At 42.5% G+C, this 16,146-nt stretch overlaps 1 protein-coding gene across 4 annotated transcripts in view; it reads left to right on the plus strand.

The window, feature by feature from the left end:
• Window positions 1-16,146, plus strand: part of bmp6 (bone morphogenetic protein 6) — a 44,526-nt gene that overhangs the window by 5,121 nt on the left and 23,259 nt on the right. For 2 of the 4 annotated variants that reach the window (XM_077624376.1, XM_077624378.1), the window contains exons 2-3: window positions 7,262-7,457; window positions 10,286-10,434. In XM_077624376.1, the coding sequence (XP_077480502.1) occupies window positions 7,262-7,457; window positions 10,286-10,434 (345 nt within the window). The remainder of the gene's footprint in view (window positions 1-7,261; window positions 7,458-10,285; window positions 10,435-16,146) is intronic. The other 2 variants (XM_077624379.1, XM_077624377.1) reach the window with 1 other exon arrangement.

Below are 16,146 nucleotides of genomic sequence, written 5' to 3' on the forward strand. Positions count from 1 at the left end.
TCCTTCCTACGATCCTATTCTTCTGTGTCCACTGCATGTTGGATTAACAAAAGTCATGCAAATGTTCTTTAAACTTGCATCATTCAGGCTTCCCACACTAACACTGCCAGTCTTTCCTAAAAGGACATGCCTGAAACAATAAGTGGCATTGCGCAGTGAGGAAAGGCCTCTAGCTATTGACCTTCCCAAATTGTTGCTGTCTCATTTTCAACCTTGCTGCTGCTGACAAATTTATGAGCTGAAAGAGCCCCTGTTCAACCTTACTTTATTTAACTGCAGCTTTTTCCTAAAGGATAACAAAAATAAAAAATGAAAAGTAAATCATACAGTACTTCACCGCTTTGCTTCTAATTTGTCCCCTCAAATGCGATCACTTGATGCACGAGAATGCCCTTTTCTGATAACCTGTATTTGAGGTAGGACACCTTGTATTCTGTTAGTTATTTGACATCCAAAGTTTCTATTCTGGCTCCACAGTTTACTTACCATTTTGTAAAGAAGTTTGTTAAAAGGAAGTTTCTATAGCAGAAATGATTGTAGTCCTATTTTTTTTAAATACTATATCACCTGACCATGGCAAACAGAGTGCTTTGAGTCACATGCCAATGTTACGGTACGATGTTTTTTTTTTCTGTGGAGCTCAGTAACAAATGATTCATGGACTGGTACCGCAGTGAAAGAAGGTGGCCAGAGACCGCGAGGGGTTGTCTTTTTGAAAAATGTTTGGCAAAGCATTATTAGTTACTGGATCTGTTACATTTTAACATGTACTTTTTGTAGCAGATTATTTCTTTAGGTTTGAAAGAAGGGGAAAAAATAATTGAGTAATTTATCAGTGAATCTGTGTACAAAATGCTGAAATGCTCTGTGGTCATTTCACGGTGGAGATGGGGCAGAGGCTCAGCTCTCTATGACAGATTGAGTGGTGGGGTGGTGGTGGGGGGGTTGTTTGGTGTTACAGACAGAGGAGTGAGGATAGGGTGATGTTCCACGTGAGGAGAGGGGCTTCAAATGGGGAAGAAAATGAGGTGTTCATAGAGACAGAAAATAGTTCCTCTACCTAGTGGTTATGGAATCCAAAGCCATCAATACTTGGACTTCTATGGAAACAGCTGCTCTTCCCCTTTTCAAATATATTTTTCCTTATTTATCAGATCCCATGGGAGAAATCCATCTCCTCGCCCTGACACCAGTTTCCTCCTCCAAATCTGGGAGCACTCCGGCATAGTCCAGACATATGCATACACACACGTACATACAAGATTAATAATACCTTGCCATAGCAGATTTGTTTATACTGCTTTTACAGATACAAGCTGATAGAATAATTTTTTGACAAAGTGCCACCATTAAGAAAACAATTTTAACTCTGAATTTGCATATATATATATATATATATATATATATATATATATATATATATATATATATATATATATATATATATCATACCTTGTGTTTTTGCTTCCAAGAAGATGATGAGTTAGGTGGAGATTGATAAGATAGGCACTCTTCCACCAGTTGTCTCCCCTGTCAGAAATGGGACGGGAGCCGCAGCTCCGGTCTGCCGCCTCAGCAATAGAAGCGCGGAACATGGTTCACTCGGACTCAATGTCCCACGCAATGTTCCCTCTAATTTTTCGTTGGTCTGGGCAGAAAGACAACCTCCCTGAGCGCACGGAGTACCAGTGTGAGCGACATCATCAGTACTCGGATGATTCGCCTAAAGACGTTTCGCCGACGGACGTTTCGCCGACGGACGTTTGACAGACGGGCAGGTCGCCGAATGGACGTTCCGCCGAACGGAGGTTTTGCCGAAACGGGATTCGTGCGCTCGCCCCGCCCCCGGATCGTGTGTGTACAAGTTTTTCAACCTCGGCCCGCGGGCCATATACGGCCCGTTAGGATTTTTAATCCGGCCTGCCGCCGGCGTTGTCCAAATTATAGTAAAAATAAATGATTCATTTCCCTTTGCCGCTCATCACTCTCAATTTATTAGTCTACCATCAATGGCAGCCCGGGAATAAGCACTCTTGGGCGGGCATGGCAGCCCGGGATTAAGCACTCTTGGGCGGGCAGATGTAGCAGAACCGAGCCGTAAAATGACAGCAATCGGGTCAAATCCATCCTAAAACAGCATTTAATGATTAAATACAAATACTGGAGCTCTTTGGACATTAGAACTGAGCCCAGGGAAGTGAATTCCTCGGTAAAATGTTGCGATGATGTCGCGATGGAGGCAAAAAAACGTTTATATACGTCAATTCGCCAAATGGCTCAAAATGCTCTCAAATTCGGTCAAATCCAGCCGAAAACAGCGTTTAATGATTAAATCCCAATACTGGAGCTCTTTGGACATTAGAACCGAGCCCAGGGAAGTGAATCCCTCGGTAAAATGTCGCGATGATGTCGCGATGGAGGCAAAAAAACGTCCATATACGTCCATTCGCCAAATGGCTCAAAATGCTCTCAAATTCGGTCAAATCCAGCTGAAAACAGTGTTTAATCACCAGTATCACACCTGCCACAAGAAGGTGCATGTCAATGTTCCCTCTAATTTTTCATGCAAAACATGCTGTAAAACACGAAAAACATAAGTGGACAGAGCTACTGCCACTGGCTGCCGCTTAAACGGCGCCATCATGTGGAAAGGGGTAACAAAAAAATAATAATTTTTTGGGGGGGGATTTTATTTACTGCGCGCCATATGATTGCTGCTGCGCAGAGAAGACGAGAGTAGTGCGCAATTGCGCACGCGCACAGCTTAGAAGGAACATTGGTACCACGCCTCTTCCAGGACATGAGAGAAGCTCTGTCGGAGCTGGGAATTGAAACGCCTTTTGACAGGGGACTCCGCCAGGCATTCCCAGCAGACCCTCACGAAACGTTTGGGTCTCCCGGCCCGCACCGGCATCTGCCCCAACCATCGCAGCCAACATGCCACCAGTTGGTGATCGGTTGACAGCTCCGCCCCTCTCTTTACCCGAGTGTCCAAGACATGCGGCCGCAGGTCCGATGACACAAAGTCGATCATTGAACTGCGGCCTAAGGTGTCCTGGTGCCAAGTGCACATATGGACACCCTTATGCTTGAATATGGTGTTCATTATTGTCAATCCACGACGAGCGTAGAAATCCAACAATAGAACACCACTCGGGTTTCGATCAGGGGGGCTGTTCTTCCCTCTCACCGCGGGCCCAAGTTGTGCGTAGAGGTGAGCCCGACTATGTGGAGCCGGAACTTGTCAACCACACGCACTATCTCAGGCTCTTTCCCAACCAGAGAGGTGACAGTTTCTGTAGCCGGGGATTGGACCGCCAAGGATTCCTTCTTTGGCTGCCGCCCAACTGTCGACGCACCCGACCTCTTTGGCCCCTCCTACAAGGTGGTGAGCCCATGTGAGGGGGAACCCACATCATCTCTTCGGGCTGTACCCGGCCGGGCCCCATGGGTAGAGGCCCATCCACCAGGCGCTCGCCAACGCGCCCCCACTCCGAGCCTGGCTCCAGAGTGGGGCCCCGGTGACCCACGTCCAGGCGAGGGAATACGCCCTTCAATGGTTTTACTCATCATAAGAAGTCTCTGAGCCATTCTTTGGTCCCTCACCTCAGACCAGTTTCCCATGGGTTACCCTAACAGGCGCACAAGGCCCCAGACAACTAAGCTCCAAGGATCACTGGGACACACAAACCCCACCACCACAATAAGGTAACGTCTCGTTGGTGGGGCACTGTCAAGACGATTGCTAAAATCAATGGCAGTGACCATGTTGCCATCAGTCTCCTTCTGTGTGGCCCCATGCAGTGTGTTACCGTCCTATTGTCATGCCAGCTTCACGGCCGTATCTATTGTGCAAATCCCTCATAATGCTGGTTCATTTTTATTCCTCAGAGTCGGAGGTAGGGTGTCTTAGTCCACACGAGAATTCACAGTTAGAAAATGCGAGCTGCTGAACAGTGGCGCTGGTGGATTTCACGAGAATTATTTTTTATGTATCCGCAGCATACAGATTGCCACAGCGGCCCGGTGGCGCGAGTGGTTAGCGCGTTGGCCTCCCAGCTCTGGGGTCCTGGTTTAAAATCCAGGTCATGTCCATCTCTGTGGAGTTTGAATGTTCTCCCCAGATCTGCATGGGTTTTCTCCGGGTAAACTGGTTTCCTTCCACATTCCAAAAACATGCATGGTAGGCTGATTGGACACTCTAAATTGCCCCTAGGTATGAGAGTGAGTGTGAATGGATGTCCGTTTCCTTGTGCACAGCGGTCGGCTGGCCAACAAATCAGGGTGTCCCCCCCTCCGGCCTGAAGTCAGCTGGGATATGCTCCAGCACCCCCGCGACCCTTGTGAGGATAACCTATTCAGATAAAAAAAGAATAAGCGGGTCCTTTTATTTATCATGGAAAAACAGAAGATAAGAAAGTGTATGCGGTTGACTGATATTGCAAGGCAATACGGGCGGCCGTAGCCCACCTACTAGCATCACTACGCTATTGAAGCAGAAGGAAACATTAAAAGCAACAACCCCTGGGCATGGCCTCTCTGTACTGAACAGTGAGATGGAGATACTTTTATTCTTTTGAAATTCTATTTAATTCTAATTTGTTTTGAATTCATAATTTGAAGTTTAGGTGTGCATTTATGTACATTCATGCGCTAACGTTAGCTTCATTCTTACACTGCACTACAATACAAAATTGATTTGCAGGCTTGTTATTCATTTTAATACAAATCAATTTCTTATCATTTTATCTCAATTTTGTTTCTCACGTCTTTCATACAAAATTGAATCACTTTGATCATTTTTTGGATTGGATTGGATAACTTTATTCATCCCGTATTCGGGAAATTTTGTTGTCACAGTAGCAAGAGGGTGAGGATGCAGGAATAGGAAAGGCATTTTAGACATAAATAGATAGGTAAAAGTAAGTTAATAAATAAATACATGAATAAATATATAAATAAATAAGCGTGTTGCTTAGCACATATATACATAAATACACATAAATATACATGCATGCATACGGTAGGTCTCAACACTCAGCCATTTTTTTGTTTAAGAGCCTGACAGCTGATGGGAGGAAGGATCTGCGGAAGCGCTCCTTCCTGCAATGAGGGACGCACTGGAGAGGTCAAAAAACATCATTCTCAACATCATTTTAAAGGGTTTAGTTGGTAGTTTTTTTTATTTTAGGACCATGGAACGAATTAGAAAATTTACATATAAAGTTCTGCTCTACTTACGAAAAATCCAGGTTACAAGTTCTGGAACCAGTTTATTCAAGTAGGGGTACGTCTGCACTACTTTTTATTTTTGCACTTTTTTCATTTACATAGAATAGAGAAACACCTTGATATCAAGTAAGAAAAATATGATAGGCTGTCCTCAATTGAGGACAGTAGGTTAAGGACATTTTCTATTAGGCTGCTCTTTACAGGTACAAGGCAACAAAAAAGAGTAAGAAAACGCCAGGGAGAATTCACTTGGATCTTTTAGTGGATCGGATCTGTGTTGTCCTCCATCTCATAATCGCACATTTTGGCTGTGTTATTGTCCTATTGCTAACATCTAGAAACACGATTCCCTTTCTTCTAAGTGTTGGTCTGGAACTAGCGTTCTTCTCACAACAGCACTCCCGTTCTCTGTGGTTGTCGGGCGGTGTAATTGCAGTTTAAAATTATCGAATTTTTATCAAAAGATTTTAATATTGTCGTTGACAAAAATTACTGAGATTGAGATTTAATTTTTGCCTCAAGGGATGGATGAAATTGTAATTTTTCCCTGAGAGCGGGAAGGAACGGGAGTAAAAGTCAGCTCCCGATTCATTCAAGGGATGGATGAAATTGTAATTTTTCCCTGAGAGCGGGAAGGAACGGGAGTAAAAGTCAGCTCCCGATTCATACTCTAACCGAGACTTACTGGCTTTAAACTCTTAAGTATGTGTGATGACGTCTGCAGTGAAAGCAAATTTGTGTGTTCCTTTTTAGGTCCGTCATGACTTAAAAAGTACTTAATTATACACTTGCGTATGCCAGACATTTCTTTTTGGAGGGAAATTGCATTTACAAATCCAAACAATTGTGTGGATAGTGGCGTCTTCCATGCATCGTTTGATGCGTACATAACAATTATGAACGAAGAGCTCAACTTATGCTGCATGTAAAAAAGCTCATTGGTTGCATAAATCTGTCTCTGGTCGAGAGTCGGTCTGAACTTCCAGTCTGCGGCGAAAAAAGTGCAGCATGCTCAGCCTCAGTGCATTCAGGGAAAACAACCAATGTGTGTGTGTGTGTGTGTGTGTGTGGATGGTTGTCTTGTCCTGAATGATCTGCACAATCAATTAGGTTACACATTTTTGAGTGTACATTTTGTAAGATTGGTCAAATTCTTTCGGTGTTAATATTTGGTCTTTATACTTCCTTTATTGCACTTCTCTTTATCCATTCATCAATGTGGCTGTTGGGGTCTGTTGCTGCATTTTGTACTTAAACGCATGCTAACCTTTTGGGGTCTGTCTTTTCCAGTTGACAAAAGTGGTCTAGAAATCAACAATTAATCGATCGTTGAAAAAAAAAACTATCAGTGTCCCTTTGACCTCAATACAGCATTATCAAACTAAGTTTTGCTCGTGTTGTCTTAAAAAAAACACGCTAGTGCCAAGCCTAACATACGCTAGCAGCTAGCATAACAAACGCTAGTAGATAGCATAACATACGCTAGCGGCTAGCATAACATAGTTACGCTAGTGGCTAGCATAACATAGGTACGCTAGCGGCTAGCATAACATACGCTAGCCTAGTGTCGGACGAGGCGTCCAATGTATTGACAAAAAACAGAAAATATACCCGCAAATGAGACTGCGCCCTATCACACGGTGCGTTTTATAGGTGTGGAAATACGGTATATGTATTTCTCAGCATTCTGCTTAATAGTATAAAACCTCACTAAATTAGTGGTTTTATTACTTCCTTGGAGTCAAGAGATCCCAGGTTGAATTCTTGGCCTTATTTGGAGTTTCCACATTTTTTCATCGCCTTACGTGAGTCTAAAGTCTTCCTCCTACATTGCAAAAAAGAAGAAGAAAAAAAAAGCAATTAGTTCAGTGTATGCTGTCTGTTACCCCATTTCAGTTGGGATACCTTAGTTCTAAGTCATCAACAAGAATAATGAGGATAGCTGGTTTAGAAATGGGTTACATGTTCACTTGCAGGTGTTTTGTTGACTAACTAAATTAAATTCCATCTTTGTGTGTGCTCCACCCAGCAGTAGATCATGACCAGAAACTCTCTATGCAAAGGCAGCACCACAAAAGGTATATGTTCAACCTGTCACAAATCCCTACGGGCGACGCTGTCACCGCTGCTGAATTCCGCCTCTACAAAGAGTGTGTAAACCGAGCCTTCCACAACGACACCTTCCTACTCAGAGTCTACCAAGTAGTCAAGGGACACCCAGACAGGTAGAGCACTGTGCACAGAATGTTTTGAGTAAACATGCAGCAGGTTTTTATTGAGAATTTGGCACAGGCACTCACTGTCTGTCTGTCTCTCTCTCTCTCTGTGTGTCTCACGCTCTACCACTCAGGCCATGTTTACAATGTGAAATCAAGCAAAGCCAAGTCTTACTGAAATAGCACCACTTCAAAATTCTCCATTTCCACCAAACACGCAGAATTGATACATGACAAACATTTACAGAACATATACAGCACTACATAAATATCCAGAGAGATTTTGGAGGGATATTTGGTTTTGATCTGGCTTCCCCAGTGAAAGATAATGCTGACTCACCAAGAAGGGTTATGATATACATACACTCAATGGCCACATTAGGAGCCTTTCATTTCTGCCTTTTAAAATTGATCCTTTAAACTTTTAAAAATGTCCTTGTTTATAGGGGCCGTTTTTAAAAAAATGAAAACTGGCCGCTGTGTCTTTTTTGTGTGTGTTGTGTGTGAATAAGCCAGTGGATGTATAATGACCGACAATCTTTGGGTGTGGTTCCAAAACCCTTCTCGGGCTCAAAGTGATCCAGATGGAGATTAAGAAATCCATCTATAGATACTGGCGATCGTCTATTTGTCCGTGCTGTCAATAGGTTTCTACGTGTATCGGGAGCTGCTTCTTTTCTTCTTTACCCCTAAAATGGGTGGTTTTTAATCTCCAGCCTAGAGGTAAAACATTTTATTTTCCCAGATATTTTAAGACTACTGTAGGGCATGTATTGTACTGTATTATTTTAGGGTGTTTTTCCCTTTTTAAAGATGATTCATCCTTGGTTGGTATGATTAAAAATGTTATTTTGACCTATAAATGAAAAATAGTAAACTAACATGGATTATTTTTACTGAGTGAATGACAAAATAACATTTTAATACACCAGTGTAATTGTGTCATCTGTTCAGTCACTCTCCCTGTAGACTTATTATTACATACAGTGGCTTTGATTCCACGGACACATTAATTCGGATAAAAGCCTTCTCATATTTAGTTGAGTTGCAGTCACTTTCATTGCGACACGACTATAGATTGACCGAATATCAGTTCCGATATTTGGCATTTTGACGTAAATCGTATCGGCAGTTTTTTTATATTTGACCGGCTGATATGAAAAAACTCAATTTAAAACTGAGTTATTTCATGTTAGATGTCTCGTCTGTACTGCAGCACCGCAATCTGCCTATTGCAAACACACAGCATTTTTTAACAAGCACATCTGACTCTTTTAACAATCATAGGGATCTTCTTATACGTGATGCCGACTGCCACGCCTAACATAAAAAAACTGTCACTGCTGCTCGTTAAGTGGAGGCTTTGTTGTTGTTGCTGCTGCTATGCTTCAATTTGGTGCCCTGTGTTGGTAATGAGACGTGTCTCAGCTGCCCTCCCTCCTAGCTCAGTGCCGACTAAACAACACCCCCCCCCACCAGCTGCAAATATCGGCCTTCTCTAACTACTAATAGTTGGTATAATTCCTGAAAAAAACCTATCGAATGAACAGTAGCTGCCAGTGAAGATTTATTGTCGCCAAAAGCACGATCTAGTTTTGACACATTTATCATATCACACATGATATGCTACCTAACAAGTTGATCACCGACTTGCAAGACAACACTAAAGACTAATTGAAACTGTTCATAAGCAAGCTCTGAAAGTATTGGACAGAAAACCAAAAACATATCATCATGGTCAGATATTAAAAAAACACAAACGCCTGAACTGGGACAATACTGTTAGATATCCTGATGCCACATTAGTTTACAAAATTTTCCATTACAAAGCTCCTCCTCCACTGCAAGAATTTGTTAAAAAAAAAATCCAACCGATTAACAAGAGCTGGCTCTAGAGGTGACTGTGTAGTTCCCTTCAGAAAAAGTGCATTTAGCCAAAGCACCTTCTCTGTTCATGCCTCACATACCTGGAGCTCAATACCCATTAACATACATGGACTCCTGTCTCTTAACCTCCTCACTAATCTTCTTTAAGTCTGGCTGCTGGAAGAACAACATTGTGATCACAACGCTGCCTCAAACTGTTCTACTTGTGATTGATTTTATCTTCAACCTGCACAAGGGACTAAAGATGGAAATGAGCCTTCAGCTATAATCTTACATATTTACATATATATGTTCAGTTACATGAATATGTATATGTCCCTTTATTAAATAAATCAAACTCAAACTTTTCACCTTATCATTCAAGGCCGTTTAAGGTGCAATTTTTCCTGTATTTGCTCATTCCGTAAATAAAACTCAACATTTTGTCACTTGAAAAAAGACAATATAGTGGTACGTTTCCTGGAAGAATTAAGTGGTTCCAGAAGTGGCTTCGTAACTTGAATTTTCGTAAGTAGAGGCATATTTGACATTGAACTAGTATAAGTCGTTCCACAATACTACCCCCTAAAGTCCTCAACCCTTTAAAAGTTATAAAAGAATACCAATTTATGCAAAATTATTTATGAAGACATTAAAATGAAGAAAGGCAAATACATTTTCCAATGGGGTGTAATAGTGAGTGTGTAGATGAGGGGGAAGGAGGCAAATTGTCAGATATAATTAAAATGAACAACTACATCCATTCAACCATTAAAATAAAATAAAAACACAATTTGCTGATTTTTAAAGGCTAAATGTAACTACTCCTACAGCTACATTTCCAAAACCCAAATGGAATTGATATGTAATGTTTTATTTGCCAAGTTTTGAGATTCAATTCAGACACATTCTCCTATAAATGTGTCTCCGTTATATTTATTCTTACTGTTTGTCATGTTCTTCATGCCCAGAGAGGCTGACCTGTTCCTGCTAGAGTCGCGTAGGCTGTGGGCACTAGAAGAGGGTTGGCTGGAGTTTGACATCACTGCCTCTAGCAACCTGTGGGTGATGAGTCCTGTGCGCAACCTGGGCCTGCAGGTTAGCGTGGAGACCAGCAGTGGTAAGATATTGAACTATTCACCCTCTTGGAACACCAGGCATTTTTTACCTTTACACACTGTAAAAAAAATTGTTGGCTATGGATGCCAAAAGAAATCAGAAAACACAGCAGCACAGTAAATATGTTTATTAAGGAAGTATTTAAATTTATTTATCACTGTTAGACTTCACATTGCGCAGATGGACCCGATTCTATGGGAGCACTAACGTGAACTTTAAAAACATAGACTAATAAGTAATAAAGTAACAACTGAAGAAAACTTAGGAGGGGAATCACGGGGGGCTCGAGGAAAACAGTCCAGAAAAAATTGTCTTTTCTCGCGACTGGGCGAGGAAGTGGCTGCCTGGCCGGTTGGGAGGTACGACGACGTGGTCGGGCACCTCGCCCGAACTCTGGAGGGGCGATGATGGCGGTTGCTGCCTCGCCCGGGATGGGCTCTTGAGAGGCAACAACAGCACCTGCTGCTTCTTCGCCCGAGACTGGCTCTGAGTGGGCGCAGGCCTCAACCTGCAACCAACTGGAGGGTTGAAGGCCTCACCCTGGAAACAGCCTCTAGGGTCACAGGCCTCACCCTGGAAATGAAACGGGCCATAGAAGGATGCATGCTTGCCTAGCCCAGAACAAACCCTGGAAGGGTGCAGGAGAAATAGCCCGGAATGGACCCTGAAAGGGCGCAGGCAAACTCGCCTGGAACGGACACTGGATGGGAGGAGGCGTCTTTGCCCAGAACAGACTCTAGACGGGTGCAGGTGGCCTCAACTGGAATGGACGTTGGAAGGGCGGAGGCGTCCTCACCCAGAAAGGACACTGGATGGGAGCAGGCGGTCTCGGCCAGAATGTACTGTCGGTTGCCAACATGCCCACCAGGGTTGTACAGTTAGGGACCATGGAAGACGGTCCAGGAGAGGCTGTGGCGTGAAAAAAAATGATGGTGAAAATGGGATAAGGAAATCACAATCAGAGTCCGAGTCCAGAAGATCAATTAAATCTAAGCCGTCCTCACACACAAAAAAGTCCCAATCCTTAATAAGGCATGAATGTTGGTCGGCCGGGGGAAGTGGAGGTTAAACTGGTCCTTCCGGGGACAAGCAGAGGAAGGAAATGTTGAGCAGTTGAGAAGGCGCAGAACTGGTGGATAACAGGCAGGCAGCTGTTGGCTTCCTGCTGGGTCCATGTCTGGTTGTATCATTCTGTTAGGATTCAGGTGGCAAAGTTGGACCCAATTGCAAGGAAGCATGCAGACACGGAGAATGAAGGTGCACTAACGTAAACTTTAATAACGTATACTTGTTCACTAAAATAAAACCTTAAGACAAATTCAGCGACAAAGTAACAACTAAAGAACAAAACCAAATTTAAGAGAGGAAACGGGGGAGAGCGTGGCATGGACAAGCATGAACAGAACATATGATCCGACAAGGGGAAGACAAAGACCAAGAGTTTATATAAACAGACATGGGTTGATGAGACAATTAGACACACTTGGATAACACAAGATATATCAAGCAGGAGAGACACCAGGAGTGAAAAACAACAGGTTAAAACTATGGGCAATCAGAAGGACAGGTCACACAAAGGGAAAAGCCCAAACTACAAAATTCAAACAAAAAACCCCAAAACCAACACCAACATACGGAAAGTAAAATCACATCTGAAATAGAAAATTGTTAAGTCTACCAAACACATGATAATTTAGCTTAATGTTTTTGTAAATACCTAACCTATTTCCTGTAGTACCTAATTTTTCAGGCTCTAAGTCGCATCCAAGTCACACTATCCAAAGAATGCAAAAAAAGGAAAGAAATGACATACACTACTCACAAAATTTAAAGCAACACTTTAAAGAAACAAAGTACAGTAATACCTTGACATACAAGTGTCCCAACATACAATAAATTTGAGATACAAGGAAAATTCCGGGTAAATTTTTGCCTTGAGATACGAGACAAATTTGAGATACGAGCATGTGAGATGGTTCCCGATGCAGGTGGCTGAGTATGCAAGAGTATGCAGGAAGAAAATGCAAGCTATCACCTGCTGCTGAGATAAAATTGGTCAGGAAGGTGAAGATTCAACCGAGAATCACCAAAAAGCAGATCTGCCAAGAATTAGAAGCTGCTGGAACACAGGTGTCAGTGTCCTCAGTCAAGCGTGTTTTGCATCTCCATGGACTGAGAGGCTGCCGTGCAAGAAGGAAGCCCTTGCTCGCTCCAAAAGCGGCACCTTAAGGCTCGCCTGAAGTTTGCTGCTGATCACATGGACAAAGATAAGACCTTCTGGAGGAAAGTTCTGTGATCAGACGAAACAAAAATCGAGCTGTTTGGCCACAATGCCCAGCAATATGTTTGGAGGAGAAAAGGTGAAGCCTTTAACCCCATGTACACAATGCCTACCGCCAAGCACGGTGGTGGTAGTATTATGCTGTGGGGCTGTTTTGCTCCCAATGGAACTGGTGCTTTACAGAGAGTAAATGGGATAATGAAGAAGGAGGATTACCTTCAAATTCTTCAAGCTAACCTAAAGTCATCAGCCCGAAGATTGGGTCTTGGGCGCAGTTGGGTGTTCCAACAGGACAATGACCCCAAACACACATCAAAAGTGGTAATGGAATGGCTAAATCAGGCTAGAATTAAGGTTTTCGAATGGCCTTCCCAAAGTCCTAACTTAAACCCCATTGAGAAATTGTGGACAATGCTGAAGAAACAAGTCCATGTCAGAAAGCCATCAAATTTAACTGAACTGCACCAATTCTGTCAAGAGGGATAGGGGGTTAGGGTTAGTGGTCAAAGATAACAACCAGAAGCTTGCCAGAAGCTTGTGGATGGTTACCAAAAGCGCCTAATTGAAGTGAAAATGGCCAAGGGACATGTTACCAAATATTAGCGCTGCTGTATGTCTATTTTTGACCCAGCAGATTTGATCACTTTTTTTCTGTTCACCCATAATAAAGTCATAAAAGAACCAAACTTCATGAATGTTTTTGTGACAAAGAAGTATCTGTTCCAATCACTATCAGAGAAAAATCTGAGTTGTAGAAATAACTGGAAACTCAAGAGAGCCATGACATTATGTTCTTCACAAGTGTATGTAAACTTTTGACCACAACTGTATAAAACGCACCGTTTGATAGGGTGCAGTCTCATTTGTGGGTATATTTTCTGTTTTTGTCAATACATTGGGTGCTTCTTCAGAAACGGTGCTAGCGTGACACTAGGCTAGCATCGTTATGCTAGCCGCTAGCGGCCCTATGTTATGCTAGCTGCTAGCGTATGTTATGCTAGCCACTAGCATATGTTATGCTAGCTGCTAGCGTATGTTACGCTAGCTGCTAGCGTATGTTAGGCTTGGCACTAGCGTGTTTTTTTAAAGACAGCATGATCAAAACTTTGTTTGATAATGCTTTATTGAGGTCAAAGGGACACTGATACAGTGGTACCTCGAGATACGAGCTTCATGCGTTCCGGGACTGAGCTCGTATGTCTATTTTTTCGTAACTCAAACGAACGTTTCCCATAGAAATGAACTAAAAACAAATTAATTCGTTCCAACCCTCTGAAAAAACACCAAAAACAGGATATTGGATTGGACATGTCAACATCCGGGTCACACTGTATTACCCAATGGCTACTAGGTGGCGGTGGTTAGAGACCCTGTATAACATGATGCAACTAAACAGTTATAGTATCAATATACTACAGTAATCTAAGTTTATTTAAGTTAAATTTTAAGTTTATGTTATGTTACGAGGTGCGTTGCCGTCCGTCAAGTCTCTCTCTCTCTCTCTCCATCTCTCGTCCACACACTCCGCTGAACTAACTGTACTGTCTTTACTGAGTAATGTCACATTTTAGTATTGAAGATCATAACCTCTAGATAGGTATTTGTTACTTTGTGGGTAGGTGGTCAATTAGAACAAATAAAAATACTTTTTTCCATTGTAATATCCTGTTTTTGGTGGGGTTTTTTTCAGAGGGTGGGAATGGATTAATTTGTATTTAATTATTTTCTATGGGAAAAATTGACTTAAGATACAAGTAGATTGACATGCGAGCTCAGTCCCGGAATGCATTAAGCTCGTATCTCAACGTATTACTGTAGATACATCAGATCTCAATATGAAGTTGAATATCCATAGTGTAGATAGCCTAAATCCGAGTGAAATGAAGATGTCACAGGCTCGTCCGTTTTTTCAAAAACGTAATTTCTGCAGCTCAAAATGCTTTTCAGTACAGATGCTCCCCTACTTACGAACATTCGAGTTACGAACAACGGTACATACGAACATGTCTGTGCATAGTTTTTTTTTCTTCCTTTTTTTCCCTTTTTTTTCTTCCCCGCCCCCACCCCCCCTCCCAAGATGGTGCCGTCACGCGGAATCCAGTGACAGTAGCTCTGTATATTCTTATGTTTTTCGTGTTTTACAGCCCTTCTATCTTTTTTAAATGACATTTTAATATTTCTTAATACATTCCTCTTTACTTTACTTTGTACTTTATACTTTAATGTTTTTACAACTTTCTTTGTTCTGTGAGCCTGGCTTCTTTCGGCTACTTCTTGTAGTGCTTCTTTCCGCCGCTAATACCGACGCCTGGCGCTGTGAGAGCTCACCCAGCATCCACCTTCCTCTGCCCAGTTTGTTGCAGTGCGTAAGTGCGTGAACGAATCTCCAGTGCGCAAAGAACATTTTTATCATTAAATATCTCGTGCATCCATTATTCAATATGGTTGGTGAAAAGCGAAAGGCTTCTAGTGAGGGTGGTAGTGCAAGGAGGAGGCAAACCATTTCATTTGAAACGAAAGTGGCAATAATAAAGAAGCTTGATGCGGGTGAGAAAATGGTGAGCGTTGCACGGGCATACAACTTGAATCGTCCGACAATCGTTCGTTAAATGTTTTTTTCAGTACAAACCAATGGAGGTTACTTATACAAGCCTTAAACATACAAATGCACTTATATAAACCTTCAATATACTTATATAGGCCTTAAACATAAATTATAATACAAAATATATCAGTTTAAGTTTACGAACAAATTCAACTTATGAACAATCGCTCGGAACCTAACTCGTTCGTAAGTAGGGGAGCGTCTGTATCTTGTGTGGTCACCACGACCTTTTATGCATGCTTGACAACGATGCTGCATGCTCCTAACGAGATGACGGATGGTGTCTTGTGGAATTTCCTTTTAGATCTATGTGAGCACATCCCAAGCTGTTGTACAGTTTGTGGAGCAAACTGGCAATGACTGAAACATAATACCCAACAGATGTTCTATACGGTTTAAGTCAGGGATCGCCATTCAATTGTTTTAATTCCTACATCTTCCAGGTTCTGTCTGCATACTCTTGCCACATGAGGCCGGGCATTGTCATGCATAGGGAGGAAGCTAGGACCTACTGCACCAACGGAAGGTCTGAGAATGGGTTCACTGATTTATAACTTCGATACCTAATGGCAGTATAGGTCTGTGTGCCCTCCTCCATGGATATGCCTTCCCAGATTATTACTGACCCACCAACAAACTTGTAATATTGAACAATGTTGCAGACATTACAGCGTTCTCCTTGTCTTCTCCAGACTAGCACAGGGCACGCTTCAGGTCGTTGGACCCTCAGGCCACCTTCCTGAAATCTCTTCCTGATTGTTTGGGTAGAGACATTCACACCAGTGGGCATCTAGGTGTCATTCTATAGGGCACGAGCAGTGCTCAAA

Source organism: Stigmatopora argus, chromosome 17 (genome assembly GCF_051989625.1).
Source record: "Stigmatopora argus isolate UIUO_Sarg chromosome 17, RoL_Sarg_1.0, whole genome shotgun sequence".
Taxonomy (NCBI): domain Eukaryota; kingdom Metazoa; phylum Chordata; class Actinopteri; order Syngnathiformes; family Syngnathidae; genus Stigmatopora; species Stigmatopora argus.